Genomic DNA, 19,012 nt, shown 5'->3' with positions numbered 1-19,012 from the left:
AATGTGTCTACAGAGAGAAAATATAATTTATAAATTATTAATTACTTTAGTAAAAGGCAAAACCTTGTCTAACAAAACATAAGCAAGACCCTTATGGAAAAAAAGAAATTTTATTGAAATAATATTAAAGAAAATTTATATGAAAGGGTAAAGAAACCTTGTTCATGGATCAGAAGACTCGGTTGTTTGAGTCAGTTCTCTCTAAGTTGAGTTATACATTCAATGCAATTCCAGTAAAAATAATTCTAAAGAATTTAAAAATAGAAATTGGTAAGTTATCGCTAAAATCTGTAGGAAAGAACAGTGTACCAGAAATAACCATAACATGTAACATGCCTTAGAAGAGAGATATTTATTATTAAGCTGTAGAAATTTAGTCTCTGAAGCAAAAGAAGAAACAAGTTGGTGAAGGAGCCCAGAAGCAGCCCCTCACACATATGAAAATTGGATTAGTGACAACACTCTAGGTGAGTTGAGAAATGTTTCAGTGAAGGAGACATGGTGAAATTGCAACCCCCATTTCAGTATGTACCCAAAAGTTCACTCCAGGTAGATTGACTACTCAGATGCAAAAAGTAAAACTATAAAATTTAGAAGACACCATAGAAGAATATCTTTATGACCTCAGTGTAAGAAGTGGTTTTGCTACATCAAACACCTAAGAAAGCAAAACCATAAAGGAAAGTATTGAGAAAATTGACTACATTAAAATTAAGAACTTCTGTTCATCTGAAGAATACTTTTATGAAAGCAAAAAGGCAAACCAGAAGCTGGAAGAAAATGTTTGAAAAATGAATAACTGAAAGAGAATTATATAAAAAGTACTTCTAGGAGCCAGCAAGAAAAGAATATAAAGAGGACCATTGGCTATAACGCTCATGTCATAGAAGAGGAACCTTAGTGACCAATGAGCATATGAAAAGATGCCCAAACATGTTAGCAATCAGGATGTGAAAATTAAAAACCAAAATGAAATACCATTTCGTATCTACTGAATGGATTTAATTGATACTTTAAGTTTTGGTTAGGATGTAGAGTAAAAGAAACTATTATTCTTTGTTTATAGAATATATTAATTGGCCCATCCACTTTGAAAAAAATGACATTATCTTATAAAGTTGTCCCAACAGTTACATTCTTTACTAAGCAATTAGTATAACTCTTATATGCATGAGCTGTAAGATATGTTGTAATATTTTTCTTGTAAGAGAAAAAAATTGGACACAACTGATATCTCTATCAACAAGAGAATGGGTAAATATATTGTAGTATATTCATACAGTGGAATAAGATACAGAAGTTCTTTCAGCAATCCACCACAACTGGTGGAATCCCAGGAACATACCATTTAAAATCAAAAAGGCACAGGAGCATACAAACAATATGATCCCACTGATATGAGGTTTAAAACCGTTAAAAATAAGTGATACATTGTTTTGCTCTACATATATACAGTAAAACTAAAGAAAAACCAAGAATGATAAAATTCAGCAGAATTACTTTAAAGGGCAAGCAACTGAAATAGAAGCAGGAAAGCACACACAGAAGATTATTAGAAAGTAGTGATACTGCTCCTTTTCTTGAACTAGGTTGTTCATTAGGAGTGGTGATATCATTATTCATATACTGTCTGTATGTTTTATAAATATACTTCCTGCCAACTCAGTATTTAATGAAAAAAGATCTGCCATGTACAATTCTTATATTTAGCAGTTATCTGGATATAAGATGACTATTACCTAGTTCCTGCTCTCTAAGACTTATAAAATGATTTTAAGACTCCATGTCTCAAACTTGCCTCAATGTGACAATCTCATGGCACTTCTTTAAAATTACAGATTTCTCCACCCAACCTCAGACGTAGTGAAATAGAATATGCATTGTATCAGGCCTAGAATTTGGGGAGTTTGTGGGAAGGAGTTAGATGCGATCAGAACTACGGTTGTCCAGCTTAAAGATGCCAGGAAAACTGACCTTTGAGTCCTGGTATTGCAGAGACTTTGTAAGAAAGAATTGCGGCCACAAACCATCAGATAGCCATGAGGAAAGGAGTAGAATTATTCTCTCTCAAAGGAAGTTGTAAAATTGAGACCATATTTATCATTAATTCATAGATAATCCATAGAAATATCGTCAGTGATGTTTGTATTGGTTTTACCTTTTCATTTACCATAAATTCTATAACTGTAACTTCTGGTTCTATCTGATCATCTGTTAGCATTTTTGCAATCATGTGAGTCAATTTGTATATGTACACACCATATTTTCCAAGATGCAATTAGTTGTGTAATTATAGAATTATTAAAATAATGATAACATGTGCCACTTTGGTCCCTGTAGTTGTTCTCTTCTGCAGATTAAAAATCCAGGGAAATACAAATCTCTTAGTCTCTTCCCACAGTTCTGTTGGCATCAGAATAAGTGCTTCATTGTTTCCTTGGCAAGTAAAACGAAACTCAGGAAAGGCTGCCAATTTGAAATTGCAGTGTGACATTTGAATTACAGAGGTCTACTTTGGTCTGTTGACTGTTTAGTTCTGGATCTCAGTGGGAAAAATAAGGATCTTTAGTTCCCTCCTCATATAGAATATATTTATCAGGGACTTAAAGACAGTGGCATTTATGTTTTAGTGAGTAGGTAGCATTTGTTAAGAGGAATCGAATTAGGAATATTGAGTCATGGAAAAATATAGTTTATACTCCCAAGAGGCTTGCTATTTTGTTTTGGAAACAATAAATATATATGGTAGAGAGCTTAAAGCACTTTCAAGGCAACCCGTCAAAAGGCCAAATAACCGTAGTGTAAAAGAGTCATCTCAACCAAGGACATACAAAATAAGAGTACGAGTTTAGATTTGTGGTTTTCGTATTTATTTGCAAGAAGTTTTTTGTTGTTTTCGTTTGTTTGTTTTTTGTAACCTAGAAGCTGGTCAGTATTGCATATGGTCAAGAAATAGACCAGTTTACCTGCCGGTAGAGTATGTGGAAAGGAATACTAGTTGGACAGTCTTTGAAAAGGTAATTTGAAAAATATTATAGGGACGTTAAAAATCAGCTGAATTTCTAGACCTCTTTCCCCATTAAATAATAACTGGGAAACAGTTCTCCACGAGGCTTTCACATTTCTGAGGCACTGACTGCCCTTTGTTCTGGACTATCAAATGTTAGTATGGCAAACAGTCTTGGAAGAGAGAGATAGTCTTCCCCTCTGGAGCAAGGGTGGTGACGTTGCCTGTTATAAAAGATGCAGGTTACCCGAGGTCTGGTGTCCTCTTCAGACAGGCCTGCTTGTGCAGGTATCATCTGGCCCTCTTCTTATCACTCTTTGGAAATTGGAGTTTGAGGAATCAACACAAAGATATGATAGTCTATATCAACTAGTACAAAGACCCATTCTGGGTTAGAGGAATGTTCTGACCTTGTTCAGACCACAGTCATAGAGATACACTTGGACACCTAGCTTTTTGAAAGGAAGGGATTTGCAAGTGCCACAGTCAGAAGCCTGGCAAATCCTTAGGGCCTTAGTGAGTTCACTGTGGAGATAATGGAGCAAGGCATATAATGCTTGTTTAAGGAGAAATAGCAACAGTTGGAGTGCCTTTTGACTCAACCCCTCCTGCAGTTTATCATGCCCACTGTAATCACTGAGACACTAAAAGGTCTCCCAAGGTTTTTTGCGGTGTGTCTTGGCTGCTACAAAGGCATATCGGTCCTGTCAGGGAGAGTTCTTTGAGATAGACAAACTCTTATGGGAAACCATTGATGAGTATTTGGGTCCCAACTGGCCTACAGTGCTGATGACAGTAACCTGCTAAGAGAATAAGAAAGTGTCCCACAAACAGTCTAGCTAAATTCTTACAGTTAGCCTTACCACCTTGGAAAACTTCCCCATCCCTTATGTTCTAACCAAACTTAGGATTGGACTCCAGGTTGAGATGTCCTCCATAACAGTTCCTGCTGTGGGAGTCAAGGCGGTGGCTGTGGGTCAAAGACTCTCCAAAGCTAACTTGGTTGTGTCAGTAATGATGATACCTTATACAGTGCTTCAGGTGGTAGATGTTGGAAGTTTGGTTAAAACACAAGTAACCACTGCACTGCTCAAAACTGAAAATAAAGGCACCTTGTTACTGGTCCAGAGCTGCCCTCTGCCTCTGTGCCCCTTGATGCCTCCCCTCTCTACTCTAAACTCAGCTGCTGTAAGGAAGAAGGTGACTAGGGGTCAGGATGAGATCTCCTTTGTCCTCCAGAGAGACCAGATGCTATATGAACCCCAGTATGATGGGGCACTTTGGGAGGGAAAGCACTCAACGTCATGGTTGTGTGGATACTGGCTCACAGATCACCATCTCACCTGGTCACACAGTGAGGGAGGGTGCCCAAATTCAACTTATGTCGTTTGGGCAGGGTTCACAGTGGGAAGGGAAGCAAAATGGCCTTTTGGTAGAATCCTTCGGGCAGATGGAATGTACTACTGTTCTGGTTTCCACTGCTAAATGTGTAATGGAATTGATGTGTTATCCACCTGCTCTTCTCTGTCCCATTAGTGCCAGTGGAGATTCATTCAGGGATTGCCACATGTAGAACAGTAATAGTAGGACAATAGAGAAAACACTTGCCCTGTTTTCTCCCAGGTGGGCTGGCAGAAACAATATAGAATCGCAGAAAAAGAAGGAGAAACCACAGCTTATTCTAAACACATCATGGCTGCCAGACTACTTGGGCCATTTCCCAACATAACAACACTGCATGTCTGATGCAACAACCAAAAAAAGAAGAAAAAAAAGGCAGCTATTAACTTTCTTCTAAGCTATTACCGGGACTGAAACAGTGTCTGACCCATGGAGGCCTTGTGAGTCTCTGGTTTAATATTCTCAGTTTGAGATGGGTCAACTTGAACTCACTGACCAATAAGGTTAGAAGGGCCTAACAAACCTTGCTTGTCAAATGGAAATGATAAATTCAAGAAGGCTATCAAGCTCTCCCAGCAGCATCGTAGATTTACATGAACAAGTAGCAGCTTTCCATTTTGTGGAAACTTTATCTGTCATTCTGCCTGTTGAAACAAGGCCACTAGCTCAGTAAGGCCCTCAGTTCATAGAGGTTTCCTTAAATGCCTGGGCTTTGGTTCACTGATGGTTCAGCTAAGCTGTCCAAAGCTGTCTACTGTGCTTTCTAAACAGCACCAGCTATGCAGACCCCAAAATGGACATGGTCATTTTGCTCAATGGGCATAACTCAAAGCCATTCCTATAGGTCTGGACAGTACTCCTCTTGGTGAACCTTGTTATATGTTTTACTGACTCTTGAGCTGTTGTCAATGACCTAGCAGTTTGGTCTGTCACTTGAAAAATTACAGACTAACAGGTTGAATTTGGGGCAAATTATGGAAATAGATTGTGGCAATTGGTAAAACTCTTTGGGCTGCTCATATAACTTCACCTTAGGAGTGGTCATAAGAGGCCTTCATGTATTTAAAGAAACACCATCATTAGCTCATGTAGCCCTTAGATGATTCTAGAGATCCTTCTAAAATGAGGCTATTCTTGCTTACTTATGGTTGCTTTCCTAAGTGATAGCTGATTTGTTTTTTCTATGCATTGTGCAGGCAATTATTCTCAGGGTTGGACTCATTTAATTAGATAAGGTGGAACAAAATTTGTTCCTGACTTTAAGTGATGTGATCAGGGACACCACCTCAATCCTAGAAGGCATTCAGATCAACCTCAACTTGCTGGCCAGGGTTGTTATAGGTGATAGAATTACCCTGAATCCTAGATTTTCTTCTTGTAGGCCAACACCAAGTCTGTGCAATCACTGATAACATCCTGCTATATCTGGATTAATACCTTGGGCCAAGTGGAATAAATAAAGAAACTTCAGGAGAAAGCCACCTGATTTTCTAAGGTAGACCCTGTGGTTTATAGGATTTATTCAGCCAGTAGGGTCTGAAAGCCTGGGGAACATGGTTGATCTCAGTTACTGCAAGTTGAACTCATTCTGTTACCTGGACTTCACTTAATAGTGGTCTTAATTATAAGAAATAGACTGAATGGATTTGGTCCTAGCCACTGTGGTCACACTGATCAGTGTAGCTGAGGGAAAATCATAATAATGGAAAAATTCACCAGAAGCCAAAATGGTATAGAAACAAGGGTAGATATCAATTGGGAGACAATTCCTGTATGGGTCTCTGACTTCTCTGTGTGTCTTGTGAGCAGAGGTACTCATGGCCTTTCTTTCAGATTACCTTTTTAATGATGTGTGTAGAGTGAGCACCCTTGGAAAATAGAATGTCTCTCTTTAGGGCACATGACAGACTTGCTTACTACATGTTATAAAAAAAAAATATATGAGTTCCCTCAGTTCAGAATTCTTTTTAGGGGGGGTTATATTTCATGTTTCTCACTCAATGTAATTATGATTAGAAACAACTATCTTAAGAGACTTTCTTCTATGAAAGAAAGAAAATGAAACTCTTTTAAAAAATATTTGGTATTTGAATACTCACCAACAAATTCAATATAGTAAAATGGTTGGAAGGAGGAAGGATTATAGAGTTTGAGATGGATAGGATTAGGATATTCCTAGAAAGTAAAATTTAAGAAATTGTGGTTGCAAATTGCTTCAGTAATTGATTATGACAGATTATAGTACATGTAACTGCTATTCTTCAGTTCTCTTTCTTTTTTTTAACTTGAGTATAGTCAACACATGATGGTACATTAGTTTCAGGTGTACAACATAGTGATTTGACAAGTTTATACATATTGCTGTGCTCACCACAAGTGTAACTCCCATCTGTCACCATACAACCCTATTACAGTACCACTGACTGCATTCCCTGTGCTGTACCTTTTATTCCCGTGATTTATTCATTCCATAACTGGAAGCCTGTATTTCCTACTCCCGTTTACCTATTTTGCCCATGTCTCTACCTCCCTCCCCTCTGGCAGTCATCAGTTTGTTATTTGTATTTATGGGTCTGTTTCTGCTTGTTGTTTGTTTGTTCATTAGTTTTGTTTCTTAGATTCCACGTATAAGTGAAATCATATGGTGTTTGTCTTTCTCTGACTGATTACACTTAGCATAATACCCTCTAGGTCCATTCATGTTGTCGCAAATGGCAAGATCTCATTCTTTTTTATGAATGAGTAATATTCCATTATATATATATATATATATATCTCACAACTTCTTTATCCATTCATCTATCAGTGGACACTTGGGGTGCTTCCATATCTTGACTGTTGTAAATAATGCTGCAATAAATATAGGGGTGCATATATCTGTCTTTTTGAATTTGTGTTTTCTTATTCTTTGGGTAAATACCCAGTAATGGAATTTCTATTTTTAATTTTTTGAAGCATCTCCATACCTAAGGTCAGAATTCTTACAAAAGATGTTAGTTCCACCCTCTGCTTCATTTTTAGACCATGTTGTCCTGGCACTACCCTGGCTTTGAACTTTGGAAACTATTTCTTATTTTTAGAGTCAAGATGTTCAAAACCATCAAGTCTTGGTTCCTTTCTGTTTAATGGTCCTCTCAATTTCTCTCTTCGGTCACATTTTACCATAAGCAGCAAGAAGAAATTCGGCAGCACCTTCAACATTTGTTTGGAAATCTACTTAGCTCGATCATTCCATTCACTAGGGACCTTTCCAACTTTCTCCTTATAGAAGGTGATTATGTTGCTAAGCTTTCTGCCACTACGCAAGAACCTCTCCCCCACCCCCCGATTCCACTTACAGTGAGTTCAAGGCAATGCAGGCTTGCTTTAACATACTCTTCAGAATCCTCCCAGCCTTCCTTCACTGCCTATTTCCAAAGCCACTTCCTTGTTTTTCTGCATTTGCTATGGCAGTACCCCCTTTCTATTGCTGTATAACAAATTACCACTGCAACTTAGCAACTTAAAATAAGAAATATTGATACATTACAGTATCTGTGGGTCCATTTAACTAGATGCCTCTGATTCAAGATCTGTCCCATGGCTGCAAATAAGGTGTCAGCCAGAGCTGCAGTCATCTGAATGCTCAACTGGGGGAAGATCTGCTTCCGAGCTCACTTGCAGCTGTTGGCAGGACACAGAAGATACACTTCCAAGCTCCCTCATGTGACTCTTGGCACGCCTCAGGTCCTTGCTGGCTCTTGGCCAGAAACATCAGTTCCTTATGATGTAGGCGTCTCCATAGAGCCACGCACAACCTGGCAGATCGTCTGTCAAGAGCAAGAGGACAAAAGAGTTGCAAGTCATAGTCTTTTTGTAAACTAACCTCAGAACGGACACCCCATCACATTTGTTGTATTCTAGTCGTTAGAAGTGAGTCACTAGGTCCAGCCCACATTCAAGGGGGAATGGATCATAGAAGAGCATGGTTACCCAGGAAGAAGTATCATTAGGGGTCATTTTAGAGCCTGTCTACCATAGTGGGAAGTAGAGTCCCTGCTTTTCAGGAGTATACATTCTAAAAGGAAGGGGTAGAAAAAAAAAAAACTAAAGAAGGTATTAAAATACTGTAAAATCAAATGCTAATTTATAAACTACCACAATTGCTAGAAATTTTTGATAAGGCAAAAGATGAGTTCGAGTTGTTACAAGAAATTTTATAGGCACATCTTCAATCTATCTAGTCAGAATTTTAGGAAAAATAATTTGCCAGAGGTATTACCAATTATCTGAGGAGCTGAGTGCTTGAAATCAGGGAACATGGAAGGCCATATGATGTTTCTTGCTTTAGTAGCTAGACAGTAGAATGAAGTGAAATATCAGAGAACATTCTGAGAACAAAGATTGACAAGAAAATTTTGGATGACTTGAGAAATGAGTGTATATCTTGGCCCAGGCATCATGGTGGATGTTTTACATACTTTATTTCTTTGAACCCTCTCAATGCACTATGAGATTGATATCTTTGGGGCCATTTAATAGAAGAGGAGACCACAGAAGATGTACACTAAATGACTTGGTGGCTGTCGTGCAACTATGAAATTGTTTTTTCTCTTTTGGGGCCATGGTCTGTCCAGCCCCAAAGCCCTTGCTTTTTTTGTTGGCATTGTTGGAGAAGCCAGGGATAGTGAAAATTATCATAGTCATAAAGTGATCTAGTCTTTTAGCATATTCTAAGCACTGTGATTAATACTTTGAAGATATCACTACTGGAACTTCTCCCTATAGCCTTATGAAGAAGATGCTGTTATTCCCATTATAAAGATGAGCAAAGAGACTAAGTGGCCTAACATTACAAAACTAGGACACACAGAAGTCAACTGACAGAAGATGGAAAGAGAGATGCCTTTGCAGAGAAGAGGATGCTTTTGCTGAAAGCCATCTGGATGGCTGGCACAGATTTAGGAATTTTAAACATTAAAGTGTTAGTTTGAGGTCTTTCTCCTCCACAGAAGAAGCAACTCTCTTCTATTCTCTAACAGAACTGAGTCTGAAAATATATATAACCAAATTCAAATCCAGTAAACAAATTCCAACAAAAACTGCATAATCAAGGCTATTTTTATGATTAGCACCATTTAGTTTCCCGGAATTTACCGGAGCAAACATTGCTACAGCAAAAATTACTGCTAATGGTTGAACCTAACAACAAGAGAAAATCCCCAAAAGGGTCATTTAGGCCCCAGCTGCAGCTGTGCTTCACTATATTTCTTACTTGAAAGCTGAGAATTAACAGGAAAATCAGGTCTCTGCTGTGCTGTGCAGATGTGGCTAAAACTGTATTAATTTATTCAGCAAACATTTGTTTAGTGCCTACTATATGCCAAGCAGTGGGCTAGCCACACTGGGATTGCAGGAATAAATCATACCTGGCACTTTCAAGGAGCTTATAGTTGAACGTGGCTGATAGAAGGCAAACATAAAAACGGCCAGGTTTTGTAAGTGATACAAGGGTATAGCAGAAGCATAAAAGGAGTGGATTAGAAGAGTCCTAGGGCAGCAGCTTCATAGGATGAGCTGAGTAGATGGATCTTCATCTTGGATCCCTGGGGCAGGAGGGTGGGGGCCAGTAAGTGAAGACAACAGAGGCCTGGACGTTTTCTTGGTCTTGGGTAGAAACTGATGCCTCCTTCCAAAACTGGGAATATAAGAAGAGGAGCCGGGTTAGGGAAAAGAAAAGTTCTACTTCAGAAATGAACGATTTGCTTATAGAAGTTTCACGTGGCAGGGTCTTCTAGGACGTTGTATTTATGAGACCAAAACTTGGCGAATGTCTGGTCACAAGACTCAGATTTAGAGAAGCTGTAGCATATGTTGCTATTGTAGGATTAGCAACACGACCAGCAGCAGCAGCGATTGCTTGTTTTGAGAGCCTACCATGTGCCACACCTTGTATTCAACACAGTACCAGCACCATCTAGCTTAATCTCCCAATGACCTTGTGATATATACTAAGGAGCTATTTTTATCCTCACTTCATAGATGAGGACACTGAAACTTAGATCTGGAAGCTAACTTTACCAACATCACAGAGCCAGGGTTGAATCCAGGCCTACGTGACTTCAAAATCAAGATTGTTTAGTTGGCCTCCACTTAACCAACTCACCAATATAACAGTTAACGTCCCTTCCTTCTGTGAAATCTAAACTGAGATCAACAGCTCTCCTGAGTGCTCAAAGCTCAGGAATGTCTCCATGCTTTTGCTCCCACTAGTCAAAAGTTAGATATTTACTAGCAGGTAGAACCTGTCGGCTGTACTTACTATTCTTGTAATTATGTGTTTTAATAAAATATTAAGTGCTCCGATGTCATATGAGTATAAAGGAAGTTGTGTCCATGAAAATGAGATGAAATGCTTTGGGAAGAGTCAGTAAAGATTGGTAGCTCAAGAAAATTACATATGAGAAGGAAACGTAAAAGAGACAGACCATAAACATCTAGAGGAATTTTGCATTCATTTTGCTTTGCAAGTATCTTTTCCATCCATTTTAAGACCCTGGAGTAATTCTATAGATTGTATGCTATGATTCTGGTTTATATAAGAAAGAGGGCATGAAACATCAGCAGGCCCATAAGGCAAATCTTTTGAAGGAGATTTCTGTGCACTTGCCCAGGGTGAGCACATTATGAGAGAAAAGGAGAGGACGAAAACTTTGCAGCTCACTAGAGACAGGTGCAAGTCTTCAGAGTGAATTGACTGAAAACATTCAAAGATGTGGAAGGTGAATTTCAACGCAATAGGATTATGCACCAACATTTTTGGCTAGGGAAATACGATAGGAATGTATTCCCATTTTTTATCCTATAAAGCTTTACTTTCTGTAGACTGCAAGCAGCATAGTATAAAAGAAAGAGCATGGACTTTGGAATATGTTAGCTTCAACAACATAACTAATTGTCTGACGTTAGGTAAAGTCTCTGAGTCTCAGTTTCCTCTAATTACAATGGCATAGTAATACCTATATCATACAGTCTTTGAGGAATGTAGTATTGGGCACACAGTAAGTTACAAAGGGATTGCTATTCATTTTTTTGCACCCGTGGGAAAGCAATAAAAAGGTATAAGATGTTAATCAAGAAGGTAGATGAGCTGGGGGGCACCTGGGTGGCTCAGTCGGTTAAGCGACTGCCTTCGGCTCAGGTCATGATCCTGGAGTCCCTGGATCGAGTCCCGCATCGGGCTCCCTGCTCGGCGGGGAGTCTGTTTCTCCCTCTGACCCTCCACCCTCTCATGTGCTCTCTCTCATTCTCTCTCTCTCAAATAAATAAATAAAATCTTTAAAAAAAAAAAAAAAAGAAGGTAGATGAGCTGTGAAAGGGAACCTTTACTATCTCTGTCAATTCTTACACTAAGCACTATTCTCGCTTCCTTTAAAATGGATTTTCAGGTTGGGACAAAAGACTTTCAAGAGTCTCTGTTTACTTGAAAGATACTGAATCTGGCCAGAAATAAAGAGAAGGAGATGGATACCAATGGAAATACTTTGTTGTGGCATATTTTTTTTTTTGATGCAATATTGTCCATCTTCCTCTGTAAATGTCAGATTCAATCCAACTACTTTTGAGGTTTATGAAATTCTGCTAACCTATCATTCCATGTAATTTATTTTCAGATTAACCATAAAAGTGATGTCTATTTTCAATACAGATATAACAATCAAGAGAACACATTATTTTTAGTCTACTAAATGTAACTTTTTAACTTCTAAATGTTTATGAGGTTCTGTAGTAAATACATTCTTTATTATAAAGCCTATTTATGTTGAGAGTGGTAAATGATCGGCAAGAGAGATTGGCAAGATAGGGTTTGTTTTTTTTTTAAGTTTTTATTTAAACTCCAGTTAGTTAACATACAGTGTATTAGTTCAGGTTTACAATATAGTGATTGAGCACTTCCATACAACACCCAGTGCTCTTGACAACAAGTGCAATTCTTAATCTCCATCCCCTATATCCCCCATTCCCCAACCAACTCCCCTCTGGTAACCATCACTTTGTTCTCTGTAGTTAAGAGTCAGTTTCTTGGTTTGCCTCTCTCTTTTTTTCCCTTGCTCATTTGTTCCATTTTTTCAATTCCACTTGGCATGATAGTTTTTATTTTATTAAATATTTATTTGAGAGAGAGAGAGAGAGTGCACACGCAGTGGGGGAGGGGCGGGGGGAGGGAGAGAAAATCTCATGTAGACTCCCTGCTGAGTGCAGAGCCCCATGCGAGGCCCAGTCCCACAACCCTGAGACGTTGAGATCACAACCTGAGCCGAAACCAAGAGTCAGACACTTAACCAACTGTACCACTCAGGCGCGCTGGCACGATAGTTTTTAAACACCCTATCCAGAACCTCTAAGTGATAAGTAGCATCAAGACGCTAAAAGACATTATCTTGACCTTAGTATGCTTCTAAGACTAATTAGAAAGAGAAAACATTAGTAGGTAGAAAGATGAAAGATAAAAAGAATTTCAGCAGAATTGCAGATAATTTGGATATTGAGGAGAGGAGACTGATAAAGTAAAAAAAAGAATCAAGAGGAAGAATTCTTAATAACTTACATTTATGAATGTAATTTTGATAACTAAAATGGATGACAAAGCCAGAACTATACTTAGAAATAAGAAGTACATATATTGTACATATATTGTATATACCCTAATCCTGTTATTCACTATAAGAAGTGTTAAAAAATAAAAGTGACAGAATACTGCCTTCTTAACAAATGCCTTTTGCAATTCACTTTTTTAAATATATATATTATTGAAAACCTCCTTAGGGGATTATAGATATTACCAAGGAGGTGCAATAGGCATTCTTGGATATATTCTTTTAAAAATATTTGTTGAGATCCTGTTATATGTCAGGCCCTGTTCTAGGTACATGTTTGTCTTCATTCCCTTGCACATAGTGAAGAAGTATTTTCAAGCTGGCAAAGGGAAATCAAGTTGATCATTTCAACTTTATGTTTAAAGTGTGCCACATTGACATCAGACTTTAAATTTAGCTTAAGATTTTATGGAGTCATTCAGGAAATTCATCAAATTGATGATGTAGAAGTGAGTTTAATATATCTGGTTTAGGCCTTTATAATTAAGGCGTGGCTTTGCTGCTAGTTGTAATTAGGATTAAAAACAAGCCCACCCAGTCTAATATCTCTAAACCAAAACTTTCATCAAGGTATCAAGATTGTGTCCTTCCCAGCCTTACTACATTTCTATTAATTAACACCACTGGGATTTACAAAGTAGCTATTGGTTCCAAAAATATATATAAATAGGAGATGAGTTAATTTACAGAATATCACAAAAAGTCATACCAAATCTGGAATTAGGGTTCTTCTAAGATTTATAGGATCTAATCATACCAACGAGTGGGAGCTACCTAGAATCAGCAGCCCCCACTGCTCAGCTACCTTCTCCTGCCAGTGCCAGAGACACTCAGAATGGTATTTAGAGCTTAGACATCTTCAGACTAGTTTCTGAAGAGTCCAGGAGTTCCGAGTACTGAGGAGCTATTTCAGCCCAGAGATACACTGAACTTACTTCTATACGCAATGCCACCGAAGTCAAGGTCCTCATGACACTAGCCTTCATGTGAGGAAGTAGTGTCTGCAGGATGCTGAGGCAGTTTGTCCATCCTGGTCAGATTCCTCACTGGAAGTTGTGCCTACTTCTGGGCTCCATAATTTAAAACAAGTGTGGAGAATTTCGAGAGAAGCCTGAGCAGAGGCACAAAGACAATGACAGAGAATGAGACCTAGAGGAAACCAGAATTATTTTACTTGGAAAGGAGAAATCAGGACGGCAATTTAATAATGGTCTTTCATACATTAGGAATTACTACATTGAGGTTAATGACCAGATTTCCTTCATGTGCGAAACAGTAAAAGAAATAGGATTTCAGCTTTCGTAAGAAGGATATAGTATGGAACCAAAGGAAAAAAAAACAGCAATCAGATGCTAAGCCTATTTAATTAAAGGAATAGATCATTCCACACACTTTATGAAAGTGTTTTTAAAGGCAATCTGATTTCCTGTCTGTTTTATATATTATATAGAATGCTACCTGAAAGAACAAGGACTCATTAAATGAACTTGGTTTTTCGACCCTGTGAATCCATGATTTATCTTTAAATTATATCATAAGGTATAGATTTCAAACAATTGTTTTGAATTAGAGCCTCCTAGCTTGGTCCTGACAAGAGAGGAGCTACTTTCTAATAATGTTAAGGAAGTTAGTGGTATGGAGGATCATTTATTCCAGGGACCATGTACTCACATAGCTACAGGGGCCTGTGGGTACCAGGAAGGAGTGAAGCTAACAGCATACAATACGGAGTTACGAAAGTTCTGGTGTATTTGAAGGTGTGGGACCCATCCCAAAGGGGCAACCACTGCTGACTAGCCAGTTGTCTTCACGGCACAACATACCCATATTGCCAGATCTTTGGCTTTCTCAAGAAAAACTGGAAATCTAGAATCTCATGTGATTTTTTTATTTAACATCAACAAAATACTAAGATTTATCAAAATGCTATGTAGGCAAAGCAGTACACTTCTGTGGGCTATAAGTTAGAAACCTCTGTTTTCCTTTAGGTCACCAACACATTAGTTAGCAAACAAAACAAAGCTGATTGAACTCTAAAGCTTAGGAGAATCCATCTGCTAAACCTTCGTAAGGCTTACTTAAGGTCCTTTCCAGCTCTGTGAATCTTTTGAACTCCCCTTCCTTCTTCCCTGCTCTCAGTATTGGGTGACTTATTCACACAGTGGTGGGGATTTATAGGAATTACTTATTTCCGTTAGCAATATAAGTTTATTTCGCAAAACCATCACATACTTAGATGGAAAACAACTTTTGTTGCTATACTAAAGATGCTGCTGATGCTCTTAGATTTTTAGGAATGCACTTACATATGGCATAGACATGTCACTTTGGATCTTTGAACTAACATTTGTTTATAACATTGGCTGCATGAGGCATGCTTGACTTAAAAGCCTACTCACACTTCACCATTTGGTGACGTATTTTATTTCTCTTTTATAAAATATTTTCAATTAACCCACTTCTACCTGGGGTAAGGATAGCTGGATCTCTGAAATTCCCTTCCTTTCAGACAGGAGAATATGCCACAGATGAAGAGGAGGATGAAGTAGGACCTGTTCTTCCTGGCGGTGACATGGCCATTGAAGTCTTTGAGCTGCCTGAAAATGAGGACGTGTTTTCCCCATCAGACCTGGACACAAGCAAGCTCAGTCACAAGTTCAAAGAGGTAAGTTGCTGATCTGCAAAATACTTTTCTATACCTTTCCATGTTATTATTAAGTCTGTATTTTTGTTTGAAAAATGTATTGAGAAAAATCAGTTTTCAAAAGAAAGCCTTTTGATAACAGATTGTCTTGACTGTCATTGAATTTCAAGGTAAAATTTAAGTAGATCTCATTCCACAATCATTAACTTTTAAATGCTTGTTATTTGTTACAGTGATAGCTTATGACTGGTCTGTTCTTCCATATTTTCAAGCTGTAGCTTAAATGTGCAATTTTCGTGATAAGTTCAGGTTATATTTTTTCAGTTTTATAGAATTTGGGGGACCTGATGTTAATCTTTCCTCCAAGGCAGTAATTTCTTTTTTTTTTTTTTTTTTTAAAGATTTTATTTATTTATTTGAGAGAGAATGACAGACAGAGCACGAGAGGGAAGAGGGTCAGAGGGAGAAGCAGACCCCCTGCTGAGCAGGGAGCCCGATGTGGGACTCGATCCCGGGACTCCAGGATCATGACCTGAGCCGAAGGCAGTCGCTTAACCAACTGAGCCACCCAGGCGCCCCCAAGGCAGTAATTTCTTAGAAAGGTTTTTTTTTTCTTTTCCTAAAATAGACAAGATCCCAAAAGGAATCAAATGACATACCTAAGTAGTTTAATTGAAGAAATTAAAGTTTAATGAATGAAATTTGAACAGAGTTAGTGGAACTACCCAGGGATGGCGAGGTGCATAGGGACTGGTAATAGCAGGAAGTTGTTGCAACTTCCTCCCGAAAGAAGGTCTTAATGGGTAAAGAGGAAAAGAGATTCTTCCCCCACCGCCCTCCCAAAGAAGGGCATCTTTATAAGATGCAGCCACTGCCAAAAACTACATTTGGGGACAAGGGTGATATACACTCAGCCCCTTCTCTCCTCCTGCGAATGCGTCCAATCGGCCAAACCCAGGCAGGAGTCTGACGAGGTCAGTCTCCCGAGGCAGCCACAGTCAGAAAAGGGCCAAGAATGGATCCCAAAAGGGCAGATAGATGCAGGTAACACATACATTCGTCTTCCAAATTAACCACTCAGAACTCCAACATGTAAAACAGCAACAGTGATGAGTGGGTCCCAAACAGTTTATTCTTCATTGTTTTAGGAAACACCCTCCATTGTCAGGCAAGTGTGTCATTATCTACAGCCTCCCCACAATAACCCTGAGGCACTAAACCTCTCTGGTTTCGGGCCTGTTAGAGACTTGACCATTTGGAAGAAAAAGTTCTCCTATACGTGAAGAACAAGGTTGATCACTGCAAATGTGTAATTTCTAATTTTATTTCTGATTTCTGATTTTCTTTCATTTATAATTTCTAATTTGGATGTATCATAAATAGTTCAGTTTTATATGTTCTGATGTTATACCTACCATGCCTAATATATTGACTTGCCTTTTTAATTTCTTATGATAAACTTATACTTGTGAGACCAGTATCAAAGTGAATGTACTTTTAAAATGTAAGTTTTTATTTAAAAAACCTTAGGTTTATTATAGAATTTTGGAAAATGCACGTTTGTATAAATGCCAAAAAAATCATTCATGAGCCTAATTTTGTGGTATTTGGGATTACACAGTACATACTGGGTTAAATTCCTACTCTTGATACACGTATAATTGTATTATTAGGATTTTCTCATGTCATCAAATGTTCTTCCATAAATGATGTTTATTTACTGTAGGTATCTCTTATCATTGATCTACTTACTTTTTTGTCTTGGAACATTTCCTTTGTTTCCAGGTCTTAAAAAATTATTATTCTTAAAAGTCACACTGCAGTCGATATGTATGTACTTATCCTTAGGATAATTTCTCACCATGGAATTATTAGATCAAAGAATATGAGTATTTGGGGGACTTGTGGTACTTCCAAGTTGCCACCAGAATGGCTTTTCTTGGTGATAGAGAAATTTGTTTATGCCACTCAGTGTGTTCAGTGCCCGTTTCTCTCCCACCTATTATTATTTGTTAGGTTGGACCATTTCCATTTGTATAGTTCACAGAGTCCTTGAGGCAAAATACGTGGGTTTTCCAGATGATTTATGACTATTCCTAGTTCTAAATCAGATACAAACATCTTGGGGACAAAAGAAATACACTATTCTGTAATGATCGCAAAACTCAGAATTCCCTTACAGTAGGAGTAGCAAGACTTATCTTAGGGCTAGTTCTTATAAAGCCTTTCTACATTAACTGATATCTTCAAACCAAAGAGCAGTGCAGAAAAAGAAAGTTCTACTGGAAGTGGCTGAGTGCAAGGAAGAGGCAATCTAGGGACCTGTTTCTCTGCAGCTCTGATTTGGCCCGTGAATACAGGTTATCTAGGAAAGTAGATGGACCACTTGTTCTTTAAAAAAATCTTCCTGGAATGTTGTAGCTCTCAATCCAGCTTTGAGGCGGTGAAGTCTAAGTAGTACATCTGGGCAAAAGCCTCTAATACAGCTTTTCCATGTTGCCAAGTGAGTATGGCCCTACTTTTTGATAGATAATTGAGCTGGAAGTGGGGTCCACATTCTTTTATGGAAGCTAAAGAGTATACAAAGCGGAAACAGTATATGGAAGGTTATATCCTCCATTTTCTGAATTGAGCCAAGGACTCTGTGCTCTGTAAATACTGTTTGAGGTGTACTCCATTTTGAAGACAACTGCATGGTCTAGACCCAGGGGTTGGCAAACTGTGACCTATTGGCCAAACCTAACCCACTGCCTTTTGTTGTGAATAAAGTTGTATTCAGTACTGCCATGGTTATTTAGTTATTTAGTTACTGTTTGTGGCTGCTTTTGTGCTACCATAATAGCCAAGTTAAGTAGTTGCACAGAGACCATGTGACCTGCAAATCCTAAATTATTTGCCATCTGGCTTTTTGCAGAAAATGATGGTTGACTGGTGTAGGCCACTGTGCGATCTGGACCCATTCTGTGTGACACAGCTGATTTATTTTTAGCCTGAGTAACCAAATCTGTAGTTTTCTTTTAATTTGGGATTTTAAGAACTGGAGGTTTGTCCTCACCTCAAGGTCAAGCAAACACCAAATTATTTCACTTCTGATTCTTGTATTCTCTTTTATTATATATTTAATATATTAATATATTCATTTCTTGAGGAGATTGCCACTGAGTATCAGTGGCATTTGTCACAACATTTGTGTCTTTTTTTAATTTTTTTTTATTCTTATGTTAATCCCCATACATTACATCATTAGTTTTAGATGTAGTGTTCCATAATTCATTGTTTGTGCATAACACCCAGTGCTCCATGCAGAATGTGCCCTCAATACCC

General features: G+C 38.2%; 1 protein-coding gene across 14 annotated transcripts in view; it reads left to right on the top strand.

The window, feature by feature from the left end:
• The window catches only part of PPP1R9A (protein phosphatase 1 regulatory subunit 9A), a 299,240-nt gene that overhangs the window by 213,348 nt on the left and 66,880 nt on the right, over positions 1–19,012 (top strand). For all 14 annotated transcript variants that reach the window (XM_031025191.2, XM_031025190.2, XM_031025188.2 and 11 more), the window contains one exon: positions 15,554–15,709. In XM_031025191.2, coding sequence (XP_030881051.2) covers positions 15,554–15,709 — 156 coding nt within the window. The remainder of the gene's footprint in view (positions 1–15,553; positions 15,710–19,012) is intronic.

Source organism: Leptonychotes weddellii, chromosome 12, assembly GCF_054177405.1.
Source record: "Leptonychotes weddellii isolate Sample4059 chromosome 12, ASM5417740v2, whole genome shotgun sequence".
Classification (NCBI taxonomy): Eukaryota; Metazoa; Chordata; class Mammalia; order Carnivora; family Phocidae; genus Leptonychotes; species Leptonychotes weddellii.
Note: the sequence above shows the minus strand (reverse complement) of the source record. Positions and strands in the feature narration are given on the sequence as shown.